This window comes from Melanotaenia boesemani, chromosome 13, assembly GCF_017639745.1.
Source record: "Melanotaenia boesemani isolate fMelBoe1 chromosome 13, fMelBoe1.pri, whole genome shotgun sequence".
NCBI classification, from domain to species: Eukaryota; Metazoa; Chordata; class Actinopteri; order Atheriniformes; family Melanotaeniidae; genus Melanotaenia; species Melanotaenia boesemani.
In genome coordinates this window covers 9,156,988-9,181,082 of record NC_055694.1, presented here as the reverse complement: position 1 = coordinate 9,181,082, position 24,095 = coordinate 9,156,988, and the positions used below count along the sequence as shown (strand labels likewise).

The window sequence follows — 24,095 nt, the reverse complement described above, 5'->3', positions numbered from 1 at the left end:
CTTTAGACTCGTGCCAATTAATGCTTGTTACAGATCCTTTAGTACTAAGCAGTGTGCCACATGCTTCGCACCACACTTCCATATATTGACAACAAAATTAAAAAAAAAGATAAATTATTTAAAAAAAATAGAAGATTAGAAGAAATAGAGATTTTTTTCCAAATCTCATTTCCTATGAGCCCTTTACTACTTTCATCACATAGCAACAAAAACCTCTGAGAAACTTAAAGAGCTGCCAGAGACAACTAAACCAGGCAGCACCAGGTGGCTGTGTTATGAGGAACCAGATGCAAAGACTAAGCCGACTCACTTTAATTAAAAATTCTCCATGAGCCCACTAGCTAATAAAGTTGCCTTGGTCCTGGGTTTGTTTCCACATTGGTCAACCCACTGAACATGTGTGCTACTATTTATCCTGCTGGCCCTGCCTGGATGTTCAAGCTCACTCACTGCACTAAGTGGGATTTATGATCTGTTTGAACTACATGTCAGATCATCAGATAGCATCGGCAACCCTTTCTGAGATTAAATGGAGTGCAGGGCATTCTCACACGATACTTTCTCCGTGTTGGCCAGCTGTGCAGAGGTGAGAGAGGAGCAAGGCATTACTGTCTTCTTACTACCTGTTTTTTTTTAACTTGTTAAGTGTAACACTATGGATAAATTACTAGAAAAAAAACTTTGATCTTCAACAAACAAAACCTTTCTGGGTCCTGGTAATTTTGAACAAATTATGATTTAGATGTCTGAATAAAAGGAGGAATAACTAACGATTGCTGGAATTAGGTGTGCCTCTTTAACAGAGGTGATCTACAGGGAAATTTCTTTCAGAGACATTTTCATTGCAGCACTGTGAGGGGCCACAGGGGCTAACTGGCAGAAAAGCTGAGAAGAAACATCCACCACTCATATGTTTTCAGACAGCAGTTGGAAAAAAAGAGTTGGAAAAATTAAATTAGAATAGAGCGTTGGTAGACATTATTAATGTGGAAAGAGGCAGGAAAAAACTGCAGTCATCAGTCATCCTGACCTTCCATACTAAGTTAAGCAGTTTGTTTCACCATCTCATTGTGGTGTGACATAAACAGCATGAATATTGTCAAAATTAAGTTTACAGAAAGGGAAATGCAAACAGAGGGAATATACACACTTAAGAAAATAAACTGATACCAGAAACTGCACAGCATATGTGTACAGCATATAGGTATTTTCCAGTTACTGTATTATTCTTGTTTTGATTTTTTCAAGTTTCATGAGTCTGTTGGGTGTTGCAGTATCTGTATGTAACATAGCACCTGGGAAGGTGTGGCACATTTTGCAAAGTTTCTATAAAGCCAGCTAATGTTAGGAGCACCTTGAATCCTGCACTGATTTATATTAAGCAAAAAAAGATGATTTTTCAAGCCCGGGTGCATTCTCCATACACACTGTCTTGTAGGATAAAAGCATGGAAGGCCGTGTGAGAAAGTATTTTCCAACAGGGGGGTATTAATCACAACAAAATTTCTGTCTTACTGTCAGGTCCCTTGGTGCCAAATCTCTATGGTGAGATTCATTACGCCAGAAACTCAAAGAACCCCTCTATTCATCTGGTTATTAATGCCCCATCTGAAGCATCAGTTCACTTTATCTTTCCAATCTGCAAGGGAGCTAGCTCTCACACTTCTACTTTACTCCACACACTCACAGATACACACATTTGCACTTTTGAAGCATTCAAAGTCAGAAACTGCAAATGAAATTCACAGAAAAATGAAACTTATCCATACAGAATAAATCCCACAATTATCATATAAACAGTGCTAAAGTCAATTATAATCACTTTTTCACCACGCCTCTCTTCCTATACAAGTTAAATTTGCATCCAGTCTGTTTTTATTGCTTCAGGCAATTACTAAATGCAAAAGAACAGCACAGGGTTGTTAGTGCCTTAAATGTTATATAACTACCGTGCTGTGATTAATAACTTCTGAGAAATTATAAACGATGACTTCTCTTTTATAGTATTAAACAAATACCACAGCCTCTGTTCTTGCCAGCACCACCTAAGCTGGTGAAATCATGTAACTAAAGCTAAATGCAACAAAAAAGCCTATAGTATAGCCTAAATCTCACTGGTGCTCCGATAAGTTTCTTTTTGCACATTAAACATGGTGACTGGTAGGAGAAGTTGCTGGTTGTAACTCAGGTTTTATGAATATATGAGGAATAATTACAAGTTGAACTAGAAGCCCTCAGAGATTGCAGACTCCCATAGGTCACTCGCCTGAGAAAAACCCCACCCAGTCACCAACCCCATGCCAACAATCTTGTGTATACTTCAAGCTAAAATCACTATTGATTTCCATCATCAGGATAGATGCCATATCTTATTTAGAATCCTTGACCCTGAAAACATACCGTCAGACACCAGAATGAAGCAAATGGCTATAAAAGTCCTAAAGTTATTGAGGAAATTTGCATTTTCTCTAATGGCTGCAATCTGGGTTCACTGTTAGTGTATTTAACATCTACCATAATGTCAACTTGTAATTTTATTATTATCATTATTATTATTATTATTTTATTATTATTTTTCGTAACAATGATTCTGGCCATTATCTGTTCAATAAGAAGCTGTAATGGAAAATTATCCCCATCTCCCAATAGTAAGGAATCCTTTAAAAATTCCTGGATCCAGACAGTAATCTGGATCACCCCCAAAATCTAATTACTTGTTCCCTATTCCATTTCTGATATTTCCTGAAATATTAATCAAAATCCATCCATAACTTTTTGAGTTATATTGCTAACATACAGACAGACAAACCAACGCCAAAGAAAACATAACCGCCGCCAAAGCAGAGGTAATAACAGTCCCTGTTACTGAAATTACTGCAACACAAAATTAATTTGGCTACACAGGCAGAATATTGGTTGTTGGCTCAGCATTGATGCACTGACACTATTTTAAAACTAATTATCATCATAATTCAGGTAAGAATATGCCATGTAAGCAAAGGTAAGAAAGTAGCCCAATCATAGCTATTGCAGTGTAGTCACAACATGTGTCTTTCAGGCTACCTGGAGACTATGCTGTACACCTGATCTTCAACCTGGGGTCCCCAATCAACTAAGATGGGTGCTAAAAATTAGAGGGGGTGCACAGAGTATTTGCTTTTTTCTACAACTCTGTAAAAACAGCTGTATAAAAGATTTAAACAATCTGATTTAAAAAGCAGGTGCAGGGCCCTGAATCAAACATCACATAATGCAAAAGTAATCTTTATGCACAAATTGGTGCAGAGAAGTGCAAACATTTCAAAGGATGTCAAAAGAATAATTTCTAATGGAGATTAAATTTTTTGGTGACATAATGTAGGCATATTTACTCACCAACTTTGCAACCACTTACTCTCCAAAGGAACACAACTCAAAAGAAAACTAGGGCTCATTTTACCAAGTTGACTCTTACAGAAGGAAACATGAGTGTTTGGCCTCTAGATTTACAACCTTCAAAAGCTGGAATACCTTGGTTGTGTTGATGAGCTGACTTCCTTAAGCTGATGCAGTGTTAAAGAAATATTTTCTGGAAAACACACATAGGTTTACATGAAAGTAAAAGTGTTACTGACTGTTCTAAATGCAATTAAAGCTGAGGGATTAATTTTCAATGTATATGAAAATTTGGAAACAAAAATTAGGAAGCATAAATTAAGCTCGTTGAAACTGAACAAAACCTGCCACCTCCTCAAACAAATTGAACCAACATTTTCTGCAATATGTAATTCACTATTTCAAGTATTCATGTAATAGCCACCACCACAAACTTTGCATATCAAGACAAAGGTCCATATCATTTGTGTGATTTCATTTTATTTTTGCATGAAAACCTCTAAGGTTCATGCTTCGTGCATTCAAGAACTGGCTCAATTTTTCAATTTTTACACCAATTAAAATCCCAGTAACACCCACTAACATTTAGCTTTTGAATGTGATGCTGAAGCATTTAGGCAGCTTCAGTCCCATTAAAATGTGCAATAGTTCCAGGATTTTAAATTCATTGATGGGAACACAACACCTGGGTGGATGTGCTAATTTTCAGCCCAGATGCTACTATTCAGGTTACAAGAGAGGCCACAGCTAAATAAAACATTTACCAACCAATACATTTCACATGGAGGCTCCGAGCCTGACGGCAACAATTTGTTGACAAAACTAGACTAGATTGATCAATTTACCATCTGTAAAACAGATTTCTACTGTCAACTAGAAAAATAGTAAACTTGTGGAATGACCTCATAAAGTCATGATTAACAAAAACACACTGTAGGATACAGCGTAATGCAGTCCCTTCATGTTGTCCTAGTGTCCTTGTTGACTGGGAGGCATAAGTTTACTGGACCGATAAGTTGTAGCCATCAGACAAGAGGATAAACAAGCCACTACAGACAATGGGAAAGGATTTAACTGGTTTGTTTTGGTACACAACCTTAGAAAAAAAAAACATTAATAAACGTTAGCTTTTGTATAATAATAACTACATGTATTTGTTCTACTACGGCAAGGTGTTTTCCCTCCATGGCAAATCAAGTTGTGTCAGACACCAAAAAAATACATACAGCAGCAAAGAAAACACAAGAGGTGGACAGTGAAGTGAAGATGAGTTACTTAAGCTGACAGCTTCTTTTCATGTTAGTGTTAATACAAATTTATGTTAATACTTTCCTGAAAGATGTTGATCATCAAAACAATGTGTTCATTATGTTTTAGGCTCTCCTGGCTTTCCTGGTTATGTTTACATCTCTCTTTTTTTTAAGGAAACATAAATAAATTAAAATCAGCCTCACACATGTGCCATCTTTGCAGCACTATATCCCCCACAAAGCAGCAGGACCAAACTTCTTTGCAGCAGTCTTCCCTAAAAGTTTTTCTTTTCTGTATAAATGTTTTCTGCAAACAAATAATATAATCTTTGATTTCACCATGATGAAGAAATGTAACATTTTTTAATCTGGTTCAATCCATTGTTTAGATTTCTGTTTGGGGTATTTTTTGGCTAAAATGTCTAATGTACATGTTTCAACAAACAAATTTTAGAAACTCATAATTCATAAAATTATTGCAAAAAAATCTGTTTAAACAGAACGACTGTTCATTAAATTACAACAGCAGCACGACATGCAAATGGTGGAGAATGATGGAACGGTTGTGCCATGTGATCACTGTCAGCTCAAGTAATCGTGATTAACAGTTATAAAGTGTATTAAAATTAGAAACAGGTAACAATGTAAATGAACTATCAGTGGAAAATATCCTCATAGAATTCAAAGCTCGTTTAGTTAAATCTGGAAATCAGATGGGTAAAGAGAAACAAGTCCTTTGTGCCATATGAGCAGATGAAACTCTCACACTCCCTCTGTCTTTGGTGTGAGTTTCACAAAAAAAAATAAATACAAATCAAGAAATTCTGGCCCACAAATTACAATAGAGCATGTTCTGTTTAAAAATCCAGCCATAAAAGTAACTGGGAGCCTTCCAGCAGACACATGGACAACAAAAGCTAGATGTGCTGGTTTTGTTGGAAACCCAAAGAGCCTTTGCCATGGAAATAAACATGTCAGAATCAATACATTCTTTGGTTCAGGCCAGGGGACGATCCTCAGAGCAAAATGTGTTTAGTAATGCTGTTCTGGTAATTGACTCATGCCCGAGATGAAAAGATTGTGTTTTTCACTGAGAGCTTTTCATTCTTTTATGTTGAGGAATCACAGTTGTTGGGAACAAGTTAAAGCAGCAGAGAATGAAGCAACGCTTCAAGACAAGGATGAATAAACAAAGTCAAAACAACAAATCCAAAGAAGAAAGATATGTTGGGTAATGCTCTGATGTTTGAACAGTTTCCTCAAGGGAGTGTGTCATTTTGAATAGTGCTGCTCTTGTAGCTCTCCTCTAGCTCCGGCACTTCAGCATATTAAAGCCACAAATGGCTTGGATCTCTGTTTAAACCCACTGACATTCTCGGAAGATTGAATTCAATCATTTTGTTGGATGAGTACAAGTTGTACGATAATGAAGAATGTTTCCTCTGCTCTGGAAATGATTCACTGCATGCTCTATTGTATGCTCAATAAAACTTTAAAATCTACCATGTGTCAGACTTCTAAACCCCTGAATGCATCGTTATGTTCAGCAAAGCTGACTTAGGTAGGAAGACTAGAGGGTATATATAGAAAGATATATTTTAATTTGATTTAATTTTCTGGGTGGAAAAACATTAATCGTCAGATGTAGTGAGTATTATTTAGTAACTCTGAAAAGCCATTATTCCATTATTCAAAAGCAGGTCCCACATGTAAGTTAGAGGTGCCGCAGAGAGCTGTGGAGGTGAGACCTTGTCAGAGGTGCGTTTCCTCCCTGATTTATGGAAAGGCCTCGGGATAAGCAGTGCATTTAACTCGGCTCTCTGAAAGGGGTGTTAGCAGGAATGAGACTCAGAGGGGAGAGCATGAGTGTGTGGAAGAACTGTAGGCCCAAAGGTGTGCAGTTCAAACACAGGGTAATGTTTACTTTGAGTGCTGAGACCCTCGCTGTTTGCTTTGCCCCAAAACGGCCCCCCGACCCATCAACCTTGCTTTAGATACAGAAATAGACCAATTGGAGCTGGGACACCCAAAGATTGTAGATTTACTGCAACTAGCTCCAAAATAATACACAAAAATACTAAGTGAAGGGTTGCATTCAGTCAGTGAGAGCTATAAAACATTTACCCATATTTTTCTGACAGAAACATTTCACACTATAATGCAGACATTTGTAGATAAATAAAAAAAAATCCTGAAAAAGTCATTTTCAGATTTAATCCTTTATTTTCATTAGCTTTTCACAGTAGGAGGAAGGGTGCTGGGTTCAACGCCATTAAAGTGTGTTCCTGGGATTACAGTGTTTGTTAAACTGTGTATAATTACAAAGGAAAGTATTGTAATTATCCATCTTTGAACCACACTTACACTATAGTTTGGGTTGCGGTTGAGCAGGATGGGGTTAAGGTCTGGATAATCGCTGGAGTTGCAGAGCAGCAGTGCAGTGAAAACACACAGTAAGACCTCTTTTATCCTCACTGTATTTGTTGTAAATGACCCATATGATGTTCAACTCTACAGTGGCTTGCTAAATATTCACCCCCCCCCCCCCCCCCTTTCTTGGCATTTCCCCCATTTCTCGATTTGCATTACAACATAATGGAGAAATGACAAAAGAAAAAAAAAAGCGGTGCATGCATATGTTTTCATATCACATAAGACCCTAAATAAGTTGGTTTGCTTTACCAGTTGCCTTTAGAAATCACATAATTAGTGAAATAGTGAGTAACATTATCCGTATACATGCACAACCGTTCTGAAAAGCCCAGAGTCTGCAACAATAATAATCAAATGGTGCCACCAAGCAAACAACCCAATGAAGACCAAGGAGCTCTCCAAACAGGTTAGAGACAAAACAACCAAAGGTTTGCATACTGTTTCAAGCTGCTGTTTAGTATAAATGCAAACATCTTTCTATGTACTAATTTTGAAGTGTTGAAACCACAGAAAAGATATTTTGATACTGAAAAAAAATAAAGAATTCAAGAAGAAAATGAAAGTCCAGAACCGCTGTAAAGATAATCTCAACATTTAAATATTCACACATTTGAACTTAAAACACTCTGTGCTGTGAATATTAACATGTGATGGATGCAAAAAAAAACTCAATTATTTACATGCTGTTCCAAAAATTCTTCCTTTGAGTAAAAACAAGTCTTTATACATGAAAATAGTGTTAAAAGAAAAACACTTTTAGTCAGTGCACACGATATTTCCTATATGCAATATAGCTATATATATTTATATATTCCTATACCCAAATCTCCCTGAGGACTCTCCAAAGGGATTAATAAAGTATTTTCTATTCTATTCTATTCTATTCTATTCTATTCTAATAAAGGGTTTTAAATCCATGCCTGGTTGCATAAACTCTACAACCACAATTAGCTTTCAAAATTACTTGCAATGTCAAGAAATCTGCAAGTTTAAAATATATCATAACACACTACAGGTATATGACTCCAGACTTATAGCTGGACACAACTACGATGTCTGCATGTGTGTATGTAATGTGATGAGAACCTTTTCTTTAGGCTGGGGGTATTAAAGAACCATCCCACATCTGTCACATCCTACTGTGCAATTTACATTGTTTAAGGCATCATACAGGCCAAGCTCCAACCACAGAGGGACAAAAAAGTTCAGATTAAATGCAGACTCCCAACATAACATGGGATTTGGCATCTCACCAGAGCTACTGCCCAGATCCCCCTCTTAGCTAATGAAGGGACACACTGTTGGCTGTCTGGCAAGCCTCTACAAAGTTGTGAATAAAAATATCCACGGCTTCCATTCGGAATATTTACACTCATCCTTCACACACTCTAAAACATTTAGGAATCATGACTACTGACTGATCCTGAGCTTTTAAATACTGCAATAACTACTTCAAAAGCCTCCGGTGCCTCCCTGCTTGAAGTAAGAAGCTTCAGTTTTAACAAACAGTGACAGGGAGATGGAGAAGAGCATGCAACATGAGTTCAGGACATGTTCACCTGCGGAAAGACTTTTACTGTCCAGTCTTGTTTACAGGAGTATGCAGACTTTCAGGTGCTTAACTTTATATAACTTATAAATTACTCATTGTTCATGATGTTTATGAAAAACAAAAGGATGATTATGATTTGTTTTGTAAAAGTAAATCAGTACGTTTACACACAAAGACAGATACTTTGTGTGTACTTTTTTTAAGAGGAAATTCCCAGTAAAAGAAACAGTCTGCATCACAAAGTGCAGTTCTGTAAGACGTTCACATTCAGGAGGCAGAGAGGGGAGAATAAAAGAGCTCATTAAGTTGTGCAAGAAAGTGCCGGGTTTTGTGTTTTTTCCGTTTGGTCCATGCTCATGACAACATGTCAGGATATATTCGCGTTAGCTGCAAAGTCTTGCAATATTTGTTTTCTCTCAGTCCTTTCACTTTTTTAAAGTGCAAAAAAAGTAATAGATTTATCTGAAATTTATTTTACTGATTAATCATTTGTTTTAGAAATAATGAAGTGAAGCATCTAAACGTTCATGACCAGAATTATTTCATATTCCTTTTGTTCAACAAACCCAATCAATAGTAAAGTATTTACTTTTATTATTCAATTTTACAACTGAAGAAATCGCTAATTTTCACATTTAAGAGCCTAGAAGTCTATAATAATTAGCACAACTGCCTGAAAAGTAATCTGAAGCTGAAAAAGCAACCGCTGCACCTCAAGCATTCACAAGGATTTCTAAATCAGGGTTTTGCGCAATAATAAAAAGTTGCTAAAGAAGCTTTTCCCTTATGCATGATTCATAGTCACACAACTGAATGTTCATTTTCATCTAAGGTCAGTTAATATGGAAATTCATTCAACTAACTTTTCATGATTTTCCTCACCTTCTCCAACCAAAATAAAGAGTTATTCTAAAAATGTATTTTTCATTCTGCAAATTTAGCTTCTGTTATTACAGAAACCCTGATGTATACTGGATGTGTACCTGGGGTTTCCTTATAACAAGATTTCAACCAGCCCACATCAACACATACAGAATATTTGTGTGTGTTTGTAACGCTCCCAAGGAAACGGAGAGATGTGCCTCCTCACTGCAGAGTGAAGATCTAGTCCACTTACCTTGCGTCATTTATAAAACATTTCTCAAGGTAGCTCAAGTCGGAGCTCTGTGAATGAATAATGGCCGTTCTCTGTGATTTTGATCATAGACCAAGCATCTGGTGTTGTGCCTTTCCTTTAGCATGTGTGGCCTTAATAGACTATGACTCACAAACCTCTAGACCACCTCCAGAAGGAAAACACTTATTACTGTAATTAAGTGAATCATAGAGTAATACTAAGAGGGCGAAGAGAGAAGCTGACATGATGCTCGCTCAGTGTCAGAAGTCTACTTTGCTGAATAAGCACAGCCAGTAACTGCCTTTCATTAAGAGCCAAAGCGACAAGAAATTCATTTGTACTATTCAAGTGATTTTTCACCACTCTTGGCATGTGTTCTTAACTGTTAATGACTTCTTGGCCTCATGGAGCTTATTTTATATGTGGGAAGGGTGGCACTTAGTCCAGCTGTATACCTTATATTTATACAACCAGGGCTAACTGACATGACACTCTCCCCTCTGCACACAGCAATTACATTCATTGGTGGTTGCTTTGGCCAGATACAGTACCAACTATAAAGACAGCAATGTAGCAATTACAGCACAAGTGTGATATTTTTAGTTGTTTCCTGTCAACCTGAGGTATAAACTGAATGGTTGTCTGTGTAAGCTGTCAAGCAGCTATTAACAGCTAACGCTCAGAAATGTGGAGTTTCGTGAACTGGACATGCACATCATTAAAATACCGAAAGACAGTACACTCGCTTCATATGAAATTTCCCTCAAAAAAGCATCACAAGCCTAACAACCTCTCAGTTATTACTGCCAACATATCTCACATCAGACTGTGTAAGTGGATGCCAGATGAAAACTTTGCGCCTTCGCATCAAGCAGGGAAATAGCTTCATTGCTTGTTTTCAACAGCAGATACATTTAGTCAGGAGACAATCATTTTCATTACCATTTGATTAAATAGAAATTTATCATTTAAGCAACTGGCAATTTCATCTGGAGAGGATCTGGAAAAACAGGAATTTGGGTTCTGACATTTTATCTTTATCAACTGGTAGGATGAAGATGTAAACAAGACAGCATGCAGGACATCATTTTCACAAGAGAAAGTAAAGTTATTTTATGTCACTTTATTTTTTTTTACTTAAACCAGAACTTGGACCAGACTTGAACTATGACTTGAACCAGAAGAAAATGAGAGGATTAGTCAAATAATCCTCATTTGTTGATTTGAGTAAACCTGTCAAATCTTTGAAAACCATCTATTTTTTTTATTTTTACTGGTTGATAAAAAAAAAAAAGTCCACAGAAGGGTTCAAAGTGTTCCCACAGAAGTCTGTGTGCAGTCTTCACACCTTCTCTTCTCTATGTGAATTATAGTCTAAACACGTCCAAAGATATTAAAGATGCATTTTATCACATACAATTAAAAACTTTACAGTAGCATATATGAATATTTTAAACCAGGAAAGGTTTACAATTTTTGCTTAAAAAAACTAGAGCAACATTTGTCTGGACTGGAAACGCATCAGGGTTATAGCCGGATCCCATTTTTAATATTTCTTTTATGAAACTTAAATAAAACTAACTTAAAAAAATAATAACAATAAAAGTTGCACTCCTCAAAAATGACAGACAGTAGTACTAGTTTTTAGATTTTTCCCCCCATGTTCACTTAAAAACTGTCATTAGCAGAATTGTAAAATAAACTCAAATTATAGTAGAGCAGTGAGGCACCTTGATGAACGTCCATAAAATACATCAGGCATTTTTTTAATCTCTAGTATAAATTTTAATCACTTCCCATTGTTCAGACAACAGCATTTATAAATTTTCCAATTTTTTAAATTTGTTCAACCCATGACTCCAAATACTATAGTATTTTCAGTACTGTGATTATTGTGGAAAATTACACACAAAGGGCTACATGCTTGTAGATCACCTAAATCTTTAATGAGTTGATAATTCATTAAATTTATCCACGGAGGAGAGTAGAAGGAGAGGAGGAAAGAGAAAGCAAAAAACCTAACCTGGTGACTCACACCCCACATAGAGGAGGATCTGACCAGCCTCTCAACACAGCTCTGTCAACATCCAAAGCTCCAGCTCGAAGAGAAGTCAGCATGAAGAATCCCCCAGAGCAAGGGTGAATATCCTAATCTCCATCATAGAATAGAATAGAACTTTATTGTCATTTTAACAAAAGTGCAACAAAATTACAAACGGGAAGTTTTCCAGCTTCGACGCCCTGCTGGAGTATCTTCATCAGGAATTCCAGGCGATGCATCAGCAACAGGTGGAAGCTCTAGCAGCAGAGAACAACAGCCTCAGAGAGCCAGTAAAGGCCCTCAACAAAGGAGTAAGCCGACTCTCAGAAGAAAATAAAAAAATGAAAGAAACTGTCTCAGATCTACAGGCAGTATGAGAGACAATCTGGTCATTTCAGGGATCCCAGAACAGGCTGAGGAGGATACCCAGGTAACTGTCAAAAAAGTCTATTCCAGTTCCTCTGAAACTCCCAGAAGAAAATGTTAAAGCCATCTTTTTCCATCAGATTCATCACATGGGAGGGAAGAGACCAGAGGGCGGCAGACCAAGACTAATAGCTACCAAATTTGTGCTCCACAAAGAAAAAGAAGAATTGAAGCATGGAAGAAATCAGCTTCAGGGAACTGACTTCAGCATGAACAATCAGTTTCCCAAAGAAATCCTGGAGTGTCATCTTGTTCCCCATTAGGAGGAGCTTCCTCGATGGAGGGGCCCCCAGTTATCTCGGTGGACAAGCTTTATGTCAGCGTGCAGCTACAGCGTGACCAGAACATCACTCCCTTCTCTACTGACTTCACATATGTTTCCCTACCATGCACACTGTCCACACATGTGTTAGATACGCTAATCTGAGTCTCTAGTGTACACACACATATTTTTCTCTTTTCACTTTGCTTTTCTCTATATAAGCACACATAGAAATATTCAATACACAAGCACAGACACCTACATACACAGGCACACAGCTTAAGAGCACAAATATGCAGACACACATCAGCAGAAAGCACCACCCCACTAGTCCAAGTATGACCACAGTTATTATGTGGAATATGCATGGAGCTGGAACCAGAAAGGAGAGACTAAAAATCTTTAATAGGTTAAAAGATCTACAGGCAGATGTTGTTTTCTTACTCAATGTTCAGCATTTACACTCTAGGTTGCATTACTTCCTAGTTATCAGCTCTTAGGTGAGTGATATTTCAGAGACCCAGGTCCACCTCATCACTGTTAGTAACCATGCACCCAGTATCCTTCACTCTGAGGAATACGAGAATCACACCACCTGCTAGAAGCTGGAGCGTCGCTTAAAAATCCTGACTTTATCAGCTATTTCAAGAGAGAATGGCCCATATATTTAGAAAACAATGACCTACCAGGAGTTTCAGCATGTGTTCTATGGGAAGCAGGAAAGCAGTAATGTGAGGCAAATTAATCTTTTGCATCACGTAAAAAAAGAAAAGCTCAAAAATATTCTAATAATATTTTTGAGCTAATAATTCTAATATTCTAATATATTAGAATTAGAGCTAAGAATGAAACCATTAGAGGATGCATAGTGCTTCAGGGCTATATATATATATATATATATATATATATATATATATATATATATATATATATATGTGTGTGTGTGTGTGTGTGTGTGTGTGTGTGTGTATATAAAGAAAACTATCGTGAGCTGAAACCCCCTGAAATGCTTGAGTGATGGATAACTGAGTATTTAAAAATATATAAATATATTTTTTAACATTCAGCTACAGTCTGCAATGAATACATATGTGGAGTTCAGTAGGGGTGACCAAATACTGCAAAGGATCATGTGGTTTTTCCCATGCCCTTGTCCATTTAAGAAGTCTCATATTCATCAGTGAAGTCATCCCTCTTTCTACCCAGAATGCACTGGCCGAAGCCCACCAAATAAATAACTTTTTTTTTCGCTTTTTTTTTTTAAATCTGGATTCCTTGATGTATTGGGCTGGATTTTTCCATTACTAAGCTGAATAAGAGCATTTCCTTTCACTTCCAGCAGTCTCTAAAACTAGCGCTCCCCATCAGGAATGTAAACACGCACAGTCTGTAAACAAGGTTCTCTCTGACCCCCAACCCCCCTCCAACAACGCTGACCACCACAGACCAGCCTAATGACGTCCCTCCCTGACCCCGCCAAGCTCTCATAGACAGACGCAGCCCCATTATTCAGCCCGGAGGTCACAGGAGAGAGTGAGGAAGAGGGCAAAAGAGAAGGAAGCGTAGAATAAGTCTTTGGTTTAAGATAGTACAGACACTGAAATAACAGCCCATCTAATATATTTTCCTGAATCACAGAGTAAGAGGATGAAATTAAAAAAAAAAGAAAACAAACAAAACAAAAACAAAGTGGGTGTCATGGTGGTGGGGTTAAAGGATTAATGATCTCAGGGACACTGAGGTTCGTCAGCGAGCCATCAGCACTTCTGAAAGAGGCTCAAGAGGTAAGTGTAAGACTGGAGGGGGTCGGAGTGCCATCAACACTGAATCCATCCTCCCCCGAAACCGACAGGGATGTTGTCAGCACAGGGCTGCATCTGCACAAAGAACAAAGGCCAATGACGGGGTGAGAGAAAGAGGAGAGGAGAGGAGAGCTTTCTCATTTTAACAATAATTTTAACCACAATGCCACTGCCATATGAGAGAAGCATTACAGGTCTAATTGGGAATATATCATTCAAATTAAAGCTTTTAAAAACAAGTCTCAAACAAGCTCTGCTCTCCGTACTTCTAAGTCATTGGTAGGTTTTTTATTAAACTACTGGACACTGATTACAAAGCAATTATGCTTGTATTCTTGGGAACATGTTGGAGGTCTAAAACACATTTACCCCTCCGTTTGTTGCACCTGAAATCTGCCACCGTGTCAGCTCTGCAAACATTCCAAATGAGGTGACAAATAGTGGTCACAAGGGTCTTGCTAGCTGCTGATAAAGTGATTTTCATCTTAAGGAAGGTGGGGAAGGTACCATGACAGAGGTTTCAGAAGCTGATAGGGTCCTTCAGGTTAACAGCAAGGAATCTGCAGTGTCCACAGGTTATGATTTGTTTAGCTGTAACCTGACATTCATACTGCTTACAGAATGTGAAAAGAGAACTGCTGAAATTCAGAATGTGCCGATAACGAGAAAGCAGTTTCATTCAGTGAAAGAAACTTGTTTGCTCTCTATCAGTAAGCTAGCTTAGAACAGCATTAAAAGTGTAAACAAGGTTAGCTAGCTCTTCTGCACCACTAAAGCTCACAAAATACCTTATTTGCTTATCTATATGAAAGTAAAACAAAGTGTAAGAGCAAAACTTCTGAGTCTGGAGGTCATAAGTCAGCGTAGCCTGGCAATTGGCTAAGATCAAGAAGCCAGCAGTCTAAATAATTAAGTGAATTATTACATCCTACTTAATGAGATTTAGATGTGGTGTTAGGTGTAATTTGTGATGTGTTCCCATTGTTTTTGCTTTCCCACCGTAACCAGCATGAACCTTGTAACTTTACTTCTAACGCACCTATTTGTAAGGTAGCTTTAATGGTTTTTTCCCTACAATGACTCAGGTTCAGCAGCTGAATACGATGATTGCAAAGAAACTACCACACATGCTGGTATGAGTCAGTTGGAGATGAAACTGAACCAGGTCTTTATTTTGATTAAATTTAAGTCACTACAATTATTAATTTGTTGGGTTTTCTGCCCAAAGTGGCCCAAGTTAGTCTCATCAGAAATTATAAAAAAGATATGTTTGTTCCTAAGTCCAATATGTCGTAGTTTCATAATTCAGGTAAATACAAAAAGAAAAAAAGAGCAAGAATAACATTTCAGCAGGGAGTTTTGTGTTGGGTAGAGTCAACATTATCTCATTGCAACAGGACAGAACTAAGGAAGGAACAGGTTAATATCAAACAGTTTTTAAGCCTCATTGTAAAGTTTCTGCATACCAGCATATGTATTATACATGCTGTCATGAGTCTGTGTCTAAGTCCAAGTCCAAGTCTACAAACCAAAAGCCTTGCCATATCTGAAGACCTTTACTGGACCAAAGCCAGCAGGGCCTGATTATTCAGCTGGCTACCCTGGATGGGAGCAGCATCTGTTTTACCCTCTAAAAAGGGGGTAAAATGCTTCACTAATCATTTTAAATTAGAACGTTTTTATGAGATGCTAATAACTGGTGTTAGACCGATTAATCTGTCAGATAATTAATCAGGCTAATTATCTATCATTTTGAGGTGATTGGCATTTCTACTTATTTAGCAGATTCATCAGAAGAATTAAAATTTACTGCAGAAACATCTGGACTTGAAGGAGCTTTGTAAGTGTGGCTGCTGTGAAAGTGTTTTTATTTCATTTTGAACATTTATTAAGCGTTACATACAGAATATGTCTTCTTAAGTTAAACAAGAAATGCAGTTGCAACTATATTAAATGCTTTTTTAAGTTCACCGGTTTTATGTCTCATTTTACCAAATTTATTTTCATCAGATGCAAATAAAGGAGAAAAACAGCATAGACATATGTCTGCCCTCAGCCAAGCTGCTATCTAAATTATTTGCAACAACCACTGAAAAACCGGTCGGCTACTAAGAAATTCTTGATTTCCTAAGCAGAAATGCAGCTCTTTGTTTTCTGAACAAATAACAACACCCTGGCAAATATGCAGTTCATTGTAACTTAATTAAATTCTCATTGGGAGACCTTGAGCAGTCAAGTCAAATTTCTTAAGGCCAGAATCTTTGACACTCTGTTGCAGAGAGGAAAATGTCTAGGTTGGCATTCCATTGGCCAGGATGAAAGTGAGCAACTGTCCAGAACAAAGGCTCACTAAATCGTCTTTTGACTTTACGTGTGCCTGTAAATACGATGCTCACTCTGTACCCTGTCTGTCCCGAAATAAAATAAAGTGTTTGTATTAAGCTGCTGCTTGGCTACATAAAAGGCAAAATAAGACACAATAACAGTCATACACATTTACTTAACCTCACAACACTGTCCTCCTTTTAAATGTCATCAGGTGTTTTCACCCATAAGTAATGCCAGGACAATCATATATTTTTTCTCAGCTACTCTACAACATGTACAGTGGTACTGGAGAGCCACTTGTAAGTGAGGTGCTTGTAGAGTGTGTCTGCTGAGTGGTAAAATTGGTCGCCTCCACCCACTCATCAGAGAGTGATCCGGGGCCACCCTGAGGCTCCACTTGCTCCAGACTCTGATCATAATGAGAACATAACTATCTAACACAGAGCATGCCTGCCACAGCGAGAGAAGATGGACTGAAACATCTGGCTCGTACACAAGAGAGTACTTTGTGTTAAAAGAAAAAAAGGTTTACAGGTTAGAAGCTTGTCTACTTTAAGTGGCCTTGAGCAGAAATAGATAAGCTTGCAGGCAAGTGAGCCAAACTGTAAACTGAGTTGAGACGTAATATCATTAATTTCTCCCAAGTCACAGAGCACCCCAGTCAGGACAAGATATCTCTTTTCTTCCCACTTGACCAGAGTACTGTACATTCTTCCAGTTGCTGACTGTGAACAGTGCCCTGCGAGACAAACAGGGACTTGTGTACCTGCTTTTTTTAACCCATAAGAGCCCGACATGACATGTTTGTCACATCCATTTTCTGAGATATTTTGATTCAATTTATGGTATAAACTTTGCTCAAAATCCTGCTGAACACAATCTTGTATTCTGTCCCCTAATAGATACCCAAAAGCAGAAAACCATATTATAATATTTTTTAAATATCACATGGTAATAAAGAGTAGAACCACCACTTTATTAATGTATAGTGGTTTAATTACCACCATGATGTGGAGGGTGGTGTTGTTGGGGGTGTTAGACTCTGGTAGGGTCTCTGAAGGCAAGTTGGTCTAAGGAAAGGGGTCAGACTTAGACCAATTTAAAGACCAGGAGTCACCTCTGCTCAGAGAGGGAAGCAGGGACTATAAAAACCAATTTGGGGTCTGAGCCTCGATTCCTGGGGCCCAATTTGGCTCAGCTCAAAGAAGCCATGGGATGCCACCTCCATATAGGCTCATAACCTTTGGTTAGAAAATTCAAGGTCATAACAGTGTGAGCTGGATGGTGGGAGAAGATGGAGACCAGAGCGTACCAGTTCCTGACAGCACAAACTGACTCTTGGGAAGTGGAGACTTCAGGGGACACCCAAAACATGCTGGATAGATTGTATAACCCTCCTGAACTGGGAATGCCTCTAGGTTTCACTGAAGGAGCTGAACAGTGTCACTGAGGAGGAGGAGGGTTGTCAAGTTTCCCTCCTGCTTCTGCAGCAGCTTCGGGATAAGTGGATGCAGATAAGTGGAAGCAGGATCTTTAGACATTCTTTGGATAAGTAGCCCCATGCAAAAGTATGGGTACCCTAAATGGCTAACTAAATTTTAAGCTTATTCACAATCTCATTTTAAGAAGATCGGCAAGGGAGAAAATAAAGTGTTTTCAGGTAGCTAATTTTACTCAGTGTGTCATGTCATGAAGAAATGGCAGCTAAGAGAATCCGTTGGGCAAAATTTGAGCTCTTAAATACTATGAAATCTTTCTAAAAGAACTTTGAATAGGTTTGCTAAAAATGAATATCAAAAACCCTGTAACTACTTTAAAAATAATAATAATTATAATAAATCAGATGCATTTTGGAAACAAGTTGTGTGAACTGATTACTTTAATACTTTTTTTGCCACAATGGCCAGTACACCTTTCCAACTGTTTAGTACGTAACTAATTAAAAAAACTGAAGATGAAAAGTGCATGACTGTATACATTAATGATAGTTTACATACACGCCATCCACAACTGACTGACATAAGTATGACAAGCTGAATGCTAACCATGACCCTAAGCAAAACATCAAAAATCTAAGGACAGACCTCAGAGGAGCACTGCATACAGAACGACCCAAGAATCTCACAGTACTAGAAGACTTTTACAGAAAGCACGTGTGAAAATCCCCTCCACAGGAACTGAAAGACTCTTAGTTTTGAACAAAAAAAATTTTCAAATTACTTAACTTGCACAAGAGGATAAAGCCTAAACTTTTGCATGCTACTATACAATGACATCTGCATTCCTACTCAAATCTTTGGAACATTTAGCCTTCTATCTAGTAACAAAAGTGGGTTGGACAGGATTGGAGAAAGGGACGAAAGGGGCAGAGGGGAGCTGTACTCGGTCTTTTTTGTTTCTAAATTACAATTAGCACATTGGCTGACAGGGAGCTCTCTGACACAGCGGGTGTAATTTGTCAGCCGCAGTCGTTGCTTGTGGCTGACAAAGAAAAAGCGCAGCTACTTCATTAAGTGCAAAGGAAAGGAAGCGGGGACAAAGCAAACAAAGCAGGAGGAGAGGGGTGACTGAGTGAGTGTTTGGGGGATTTCTTCTTCCTTTCCATCTGACTTATAGAGGAGACTCAGTCAGCATCTCAAGGTAAGCCTACCCACCAGTTGGGCCTCATATTGCCAGGGCTGCTTGGTTCCCACAGTGTGTCAGGGCCTGCATGTGGCCTTCTTCCGCGCTCTGGCAGCCCTGCGTCTTTAGACCCCCAGGCCTCAGAGCAGAGGTTACACCAACACAGCCAGCCACAGCAGAATGTCAGCCCCACACCAACCGTTGCCTTGGTGCCGCTGCATTAGCAAAGAGCTCCTTACTCTGTTCGAAGGAAAGTGATTTGCCATGACGTATACGGGTCCCCTCTTTCGTCCTCTCTTTTTCTGCTGCTAACTCACCATCTTTCTCTGTGCATTTAATCTCTCCTGATTCCCCCACTCTCATTTTACCCTCTTTGTCACTCTCCCCACATCCTCAAATCTCCCCTCCCTAAAACCCCTGCTCTTTCATTCTTTTTTTTCATGAGTAATGATTGATGCCAGAAACACTGTGCCATGATTAGACTGGCATTGATGAAAGACAACTTCTGTGCTGAATAAATATTGAGCTGACAAACTGTCTTTTTTCAGTCATTGTTCATCTCTGTTTCTCAATTTTTCTAAATAATTTCCAGCTTGCAGGGCTCCCATCAACATCAAAACACTAAATTTATTTGCAGTTAGGTCCAAAATATACTCACAAATAGCTACGGAGTCAAACACAGATATCACTGCAGAGCTGCTTGCTTTGCACTGATAAACAGGAACTGGAGAAGAAGTCAATCAAGTGGTCGTCCACTGCGTTGCGCTTGCTGACCAACAAACAGGTGCAAGCCATTACAGACGGACTCTCATACAGCAGCATTCCACATTACAAGTAAGTGTGTAATCGATGTTGTGGAAAATAAAGTGAGAAAAAAGTAGTTCTAATTGCAAAATGTAAATATTGAGTTTTCCCACAAGTGGGGGCAGACCACCCAGGATGCAAAATAGTCACCCACCCCCTTTCTCTTTTTGCCTTGTCGACCGCCCGAGAAGATGTCTTTTTGTGAGTGCAAAACATCACCAACCACAATCAACGCTCTCCCAGAAACCATGATGTGTCTTTGCATGCAAATACTTCTGGCAGCTCTGGCTTGGCGTTTGTATTGTGGGAAAATTAAGTGATGAAAACCTGCTTGGAGGCAGCTGAGTGGATCAGAAATTGAGTGTATAACACTGTGTCTCTCATGTTCCTGTAAGATGGTCTGATCTGTCTAGTCTGAATGAATTCTCACAAGATGAGAGAGCAAGAGGGCAGACAGTTTGGCAGGACAGTACTATAGCTGCAGTGTCTGACATACAGAGACTCCTCCATGTGCGTGTTACAGTCTGGTGTCAAATACTTGTCTGGAGTGTGACAAATATCTCCTGGTAGTCTCACTACAATTACCTGCTGGATTAGCTATGAAACATAGCTGTTCGCACTGCTGATGCTGTTTGAAGATCGAAGGTAGCTGCTTTTTTCCTTTTTTCCCCCAACAACAGCAAACTCACGAGGAAACTTGATTCAGCTTTATCATGTTTCATCTCCATTCTATCCTTTCTGCTTTGGTAAGTCTGCATAAATATAAGCTCTCACTCCACTGACACGCACAAAAAAATGCTATTAAATGATTGCTAAATAAGGCACTGAATCAACAAAGGACATCTGGTTGAAACAAACTTAGAATAAATGATGGATCAAAGTCTGTACACCAGATCTACTTGTTACATTTGAAAACGTTCTACTTTTAACAAACTTCAGTATGTACTTATTCTGGCAATCATCACCACCTTTCCAAAGGCATCCAGAAATTCTGTTCATTTGGAACCCAGAAAATCAGCTGGTTTACTCCACACCAAGAGAAAAATAAGAAGTATTTTGATGTGAAAACTTACCTTGAATGGTTTTACTTCCTGAAGCTGGCTGTTGGACAAAGGCGACCAAGCAGAAACCTACCAATCCAAGGCTTGCGCGTATCGAAGCGTGCAGATACATGTTAACTTTCACTGTAGTTTAATACCAGCACTTTGTAAAACCTACGATGCGCAAGAGCACATTCAAAGGATGTGTGGTATAAATGTCTCTTGTTGTCTCCTCCGAGCACCCGCTGACAGGATACCGCGATCTTTTTCCCCCCTTTTCTGGACGCCTGCTTATTTGAGTTTCAAGTGATCGGGGTTGAGGACAGCCCGACAACGCGGAGCGCAAGAAGATTTTTCTGTTATCATGTTTCGAGCCCAGACCCGATGTCAATTTAAGAAAGAGAGAGAGAGTGGGGAGGGAGAAAGGGAAAGAAGGAGAGATGGAGTGCTCGGCGGGGTCTGAAGGGGGAGGAGAGAATAAGAAGCGTCCGCGCTGCGCTCCGGACTCCTCTGCTGCTCCTGCTCTTCGCTCACTGGCCCTCACGGTTTCCTTTTTTGTCCCTGAGGAATTTACACACAGGTGCTAGTCGAGCTCAAGGTGAACAGGGGTTACCACTCATGTACACTCGTGCAGCCAACTGGCTGGTGCCACCTGCGCAATGATAAGTTGCCATCATGGCAGCGTGGTAAACGCAATAGCTGAAAAGAGGGAACAAGAGGGCGGATGGATTTATAAACGAATCGGATGGGAAGAGTAATGGCCTGGAGATTGCTTTTTTGTCTCACGCAGTGTGGAGGTCATCCACGCAAATTATCGACATTAAGTACTGATTTTCATTGGATTAGTATTAATGAGACAACCTGCCAAAACTAAATCAAGACCAAAACATTACACTGTTTTAGGCCAGTTCTTAAAATGTATATCTCTTGACTGAAAAATGTTATCAAATAAAACTTTATCACGCCACCCAAACTAAACACAGAACAGTTAAAGTTCACCTGCAGACTTCAGCACCGAATATCAAAACTTGCCAGATTTTTTTTAACACCTCAACTGATTTCTTTGAATTTCATCATAAAAGGTTAATTCGGGGCTCTAAGCAATTTTCTGTCCCCTTTAAAGCTGGAGCTGGACCCGCATAAAGAATTTAAGTGTAACGTGCATAAAAATTATCCGCATAAAAAAAAAAAAATAAATCAAGAAGCACTTTTGCTAGTACTGTGGAAGAATGAGTTACACCAGCTGAAGATTAATCGGATTCCTCAGATGTAATAAGTAATAATTAGTAATTGTTCACAGGAACATTGGCAAAAGCTTTGTGAATCATGCCAATTTTAAACATAAAAACCTGGATGGGAATTATTTCAACAGATTCCAAAACCATAACAAACATCATATTACCCACATGTAAGCACTAAGTACTTCTCTGCAGGAAATGAGGCTCAGTTTACCTCAATGATCTTTTATCTGGAGCTCTCTCTGGTGTTGGAAATCAGAAATATTGAGATTCACTCATGCATTTGTGAATCAGGTTGCAAAAAATAAAAACGTTCTGAGTCAGTATGTCCTTTAAGATGAGACTTTTTGGCAATGTTCTGAAGACAAATAGTTTAGTTAAAGATGCTCCACATCTGCCAGTCCTCCAAATCATAAATTATGAGTTACTCTGTGCACACCATTACCCCCAAGACCAGAAGAGGAATGAGGTTTGAGGCATTACATGAGTCAAAACACATCCATCTCACATTACCATGAGCACATCCCACTGAGTTACTGCACTGCATTTCACCAGCAATGATACATGAAACATTTGTTTTCAGGAACCATCATATAGCACAAAAACATCTGCATCCTCACACCTGGTACCTTCTTCAGCATTATCACCAAAATCAATCAGCTTTGTTAATGTGTTTATCTTTCAATTTTGACACACAGGCAGATTCTGCACTATAATTATCATGCCTTCTCCCATGTGTAATTGTTTTCCTGTATCAAATACAATTAGGGCCTCACAATGAGGCTGATTGGAGATAACAACTCTGCCTTCTTCAGATGATGCAGAGAATTAGAAACACACACAAAATCTAAAATGGCTAAAGGCAGAAAGAGAGGAGTGAGGTGTTGTTTTGCTATCTTGCATCTTATCTGAATGTTATCATCGCCTGTCCTTTGAAGATAACTTGTTATAATGTAATTAACTTCAATTCAAAGTTTTTATTTCCCAGAGACTGAGAGCCTAGCCAAATAAGAGATTCAGTTCAACAGAAAAGCCTTCTTTGCACCCACAGAAGTAGAAAAAAACATGTAAATCCACAGCACAAAGTCAAGCAGTTCAGTGTAATTAAAATAACATCCGTCAGGGATATGGAAATATCCCATGTCCCTGTGTCCAAATCTCTGGATAATTGTGAGCACTTGTATAACCAAATGAGCTCAGAGCCACTCTGGGAGTTTGAGAAAGTCAGCACACGGTTGCCACAGAGCTTGAGCACAAGTCGCCATGGAGGATCAGTGCACTTTTCACTGCAACACGTCATTAAAAGCAGAAGGCTGAGCACGGGCATCACAGTGTGCACCAAACCAAGCTATTTTTACACCAACAGACACACAAGGGAAACCCAGGTTATGTTTAATTTATGATTCTTGTCATGAAAAGGACTTTGGCTGCACACTGTGTAAAGAACAGTGGGAGAGAGAGGACGGTGTCAAGATGGCATCGAGGATCTCTCATTGATAATAAGTCAGGTTCGTGAGATTTGCTGCAGAGAGGCGGACCTCCTGTAATGTGTCTGGCACAGAGTGAATACGAATTTGGAAGAACTATCAGTTCGGGACTTTCTCAGAGCTGAACCAAGTTTTTATTTGGATCTGTCTGAAAAAAGATTGTCATTGGTATAAATTTTCATCAGCAGCCACAACAACAATCACTTGGAAACTCCTCACTGGCCCCCTCTTTTTAAATAAATTAATAAATAAAGACGCATAAGAATTATGGCAAACAGTTGCTTCAGACAGGCATTGTTGTAAGCAACTTCTTATTTT

At 38.8% G+C, this 24,095-nt stretch overlaps 1 protein-coding gene across 2 annotated transcripts in view; it reads right to left on the bottom strand.

Moving 5' to 3' along the window:
* Nucleotides 1–21,523, bottom strand: part of scube3 (signal peptide, CUB domain, EGF-like 3) — an 80,763-nt gene extending 59,240 nt beyond the window's left edge. For both annotated transcript variants that reach the window (XM_042004098.1, XM_042004099.1), the window contains exon 1: nt 21,086–21,523. In XM_042004098.1, coding sequence (XP_041860032.1) covers nt 21,086–21,185 — 100 coding nt within the window. In that variant the 5' untranslated portion in view covers nt 21,186–21,523. The remainder of the gene's footprint in view (nt 1–21,085) is intronic.
* Nucleotides 21,524–24,095: the final 2,572 nt, after the last annotated feature.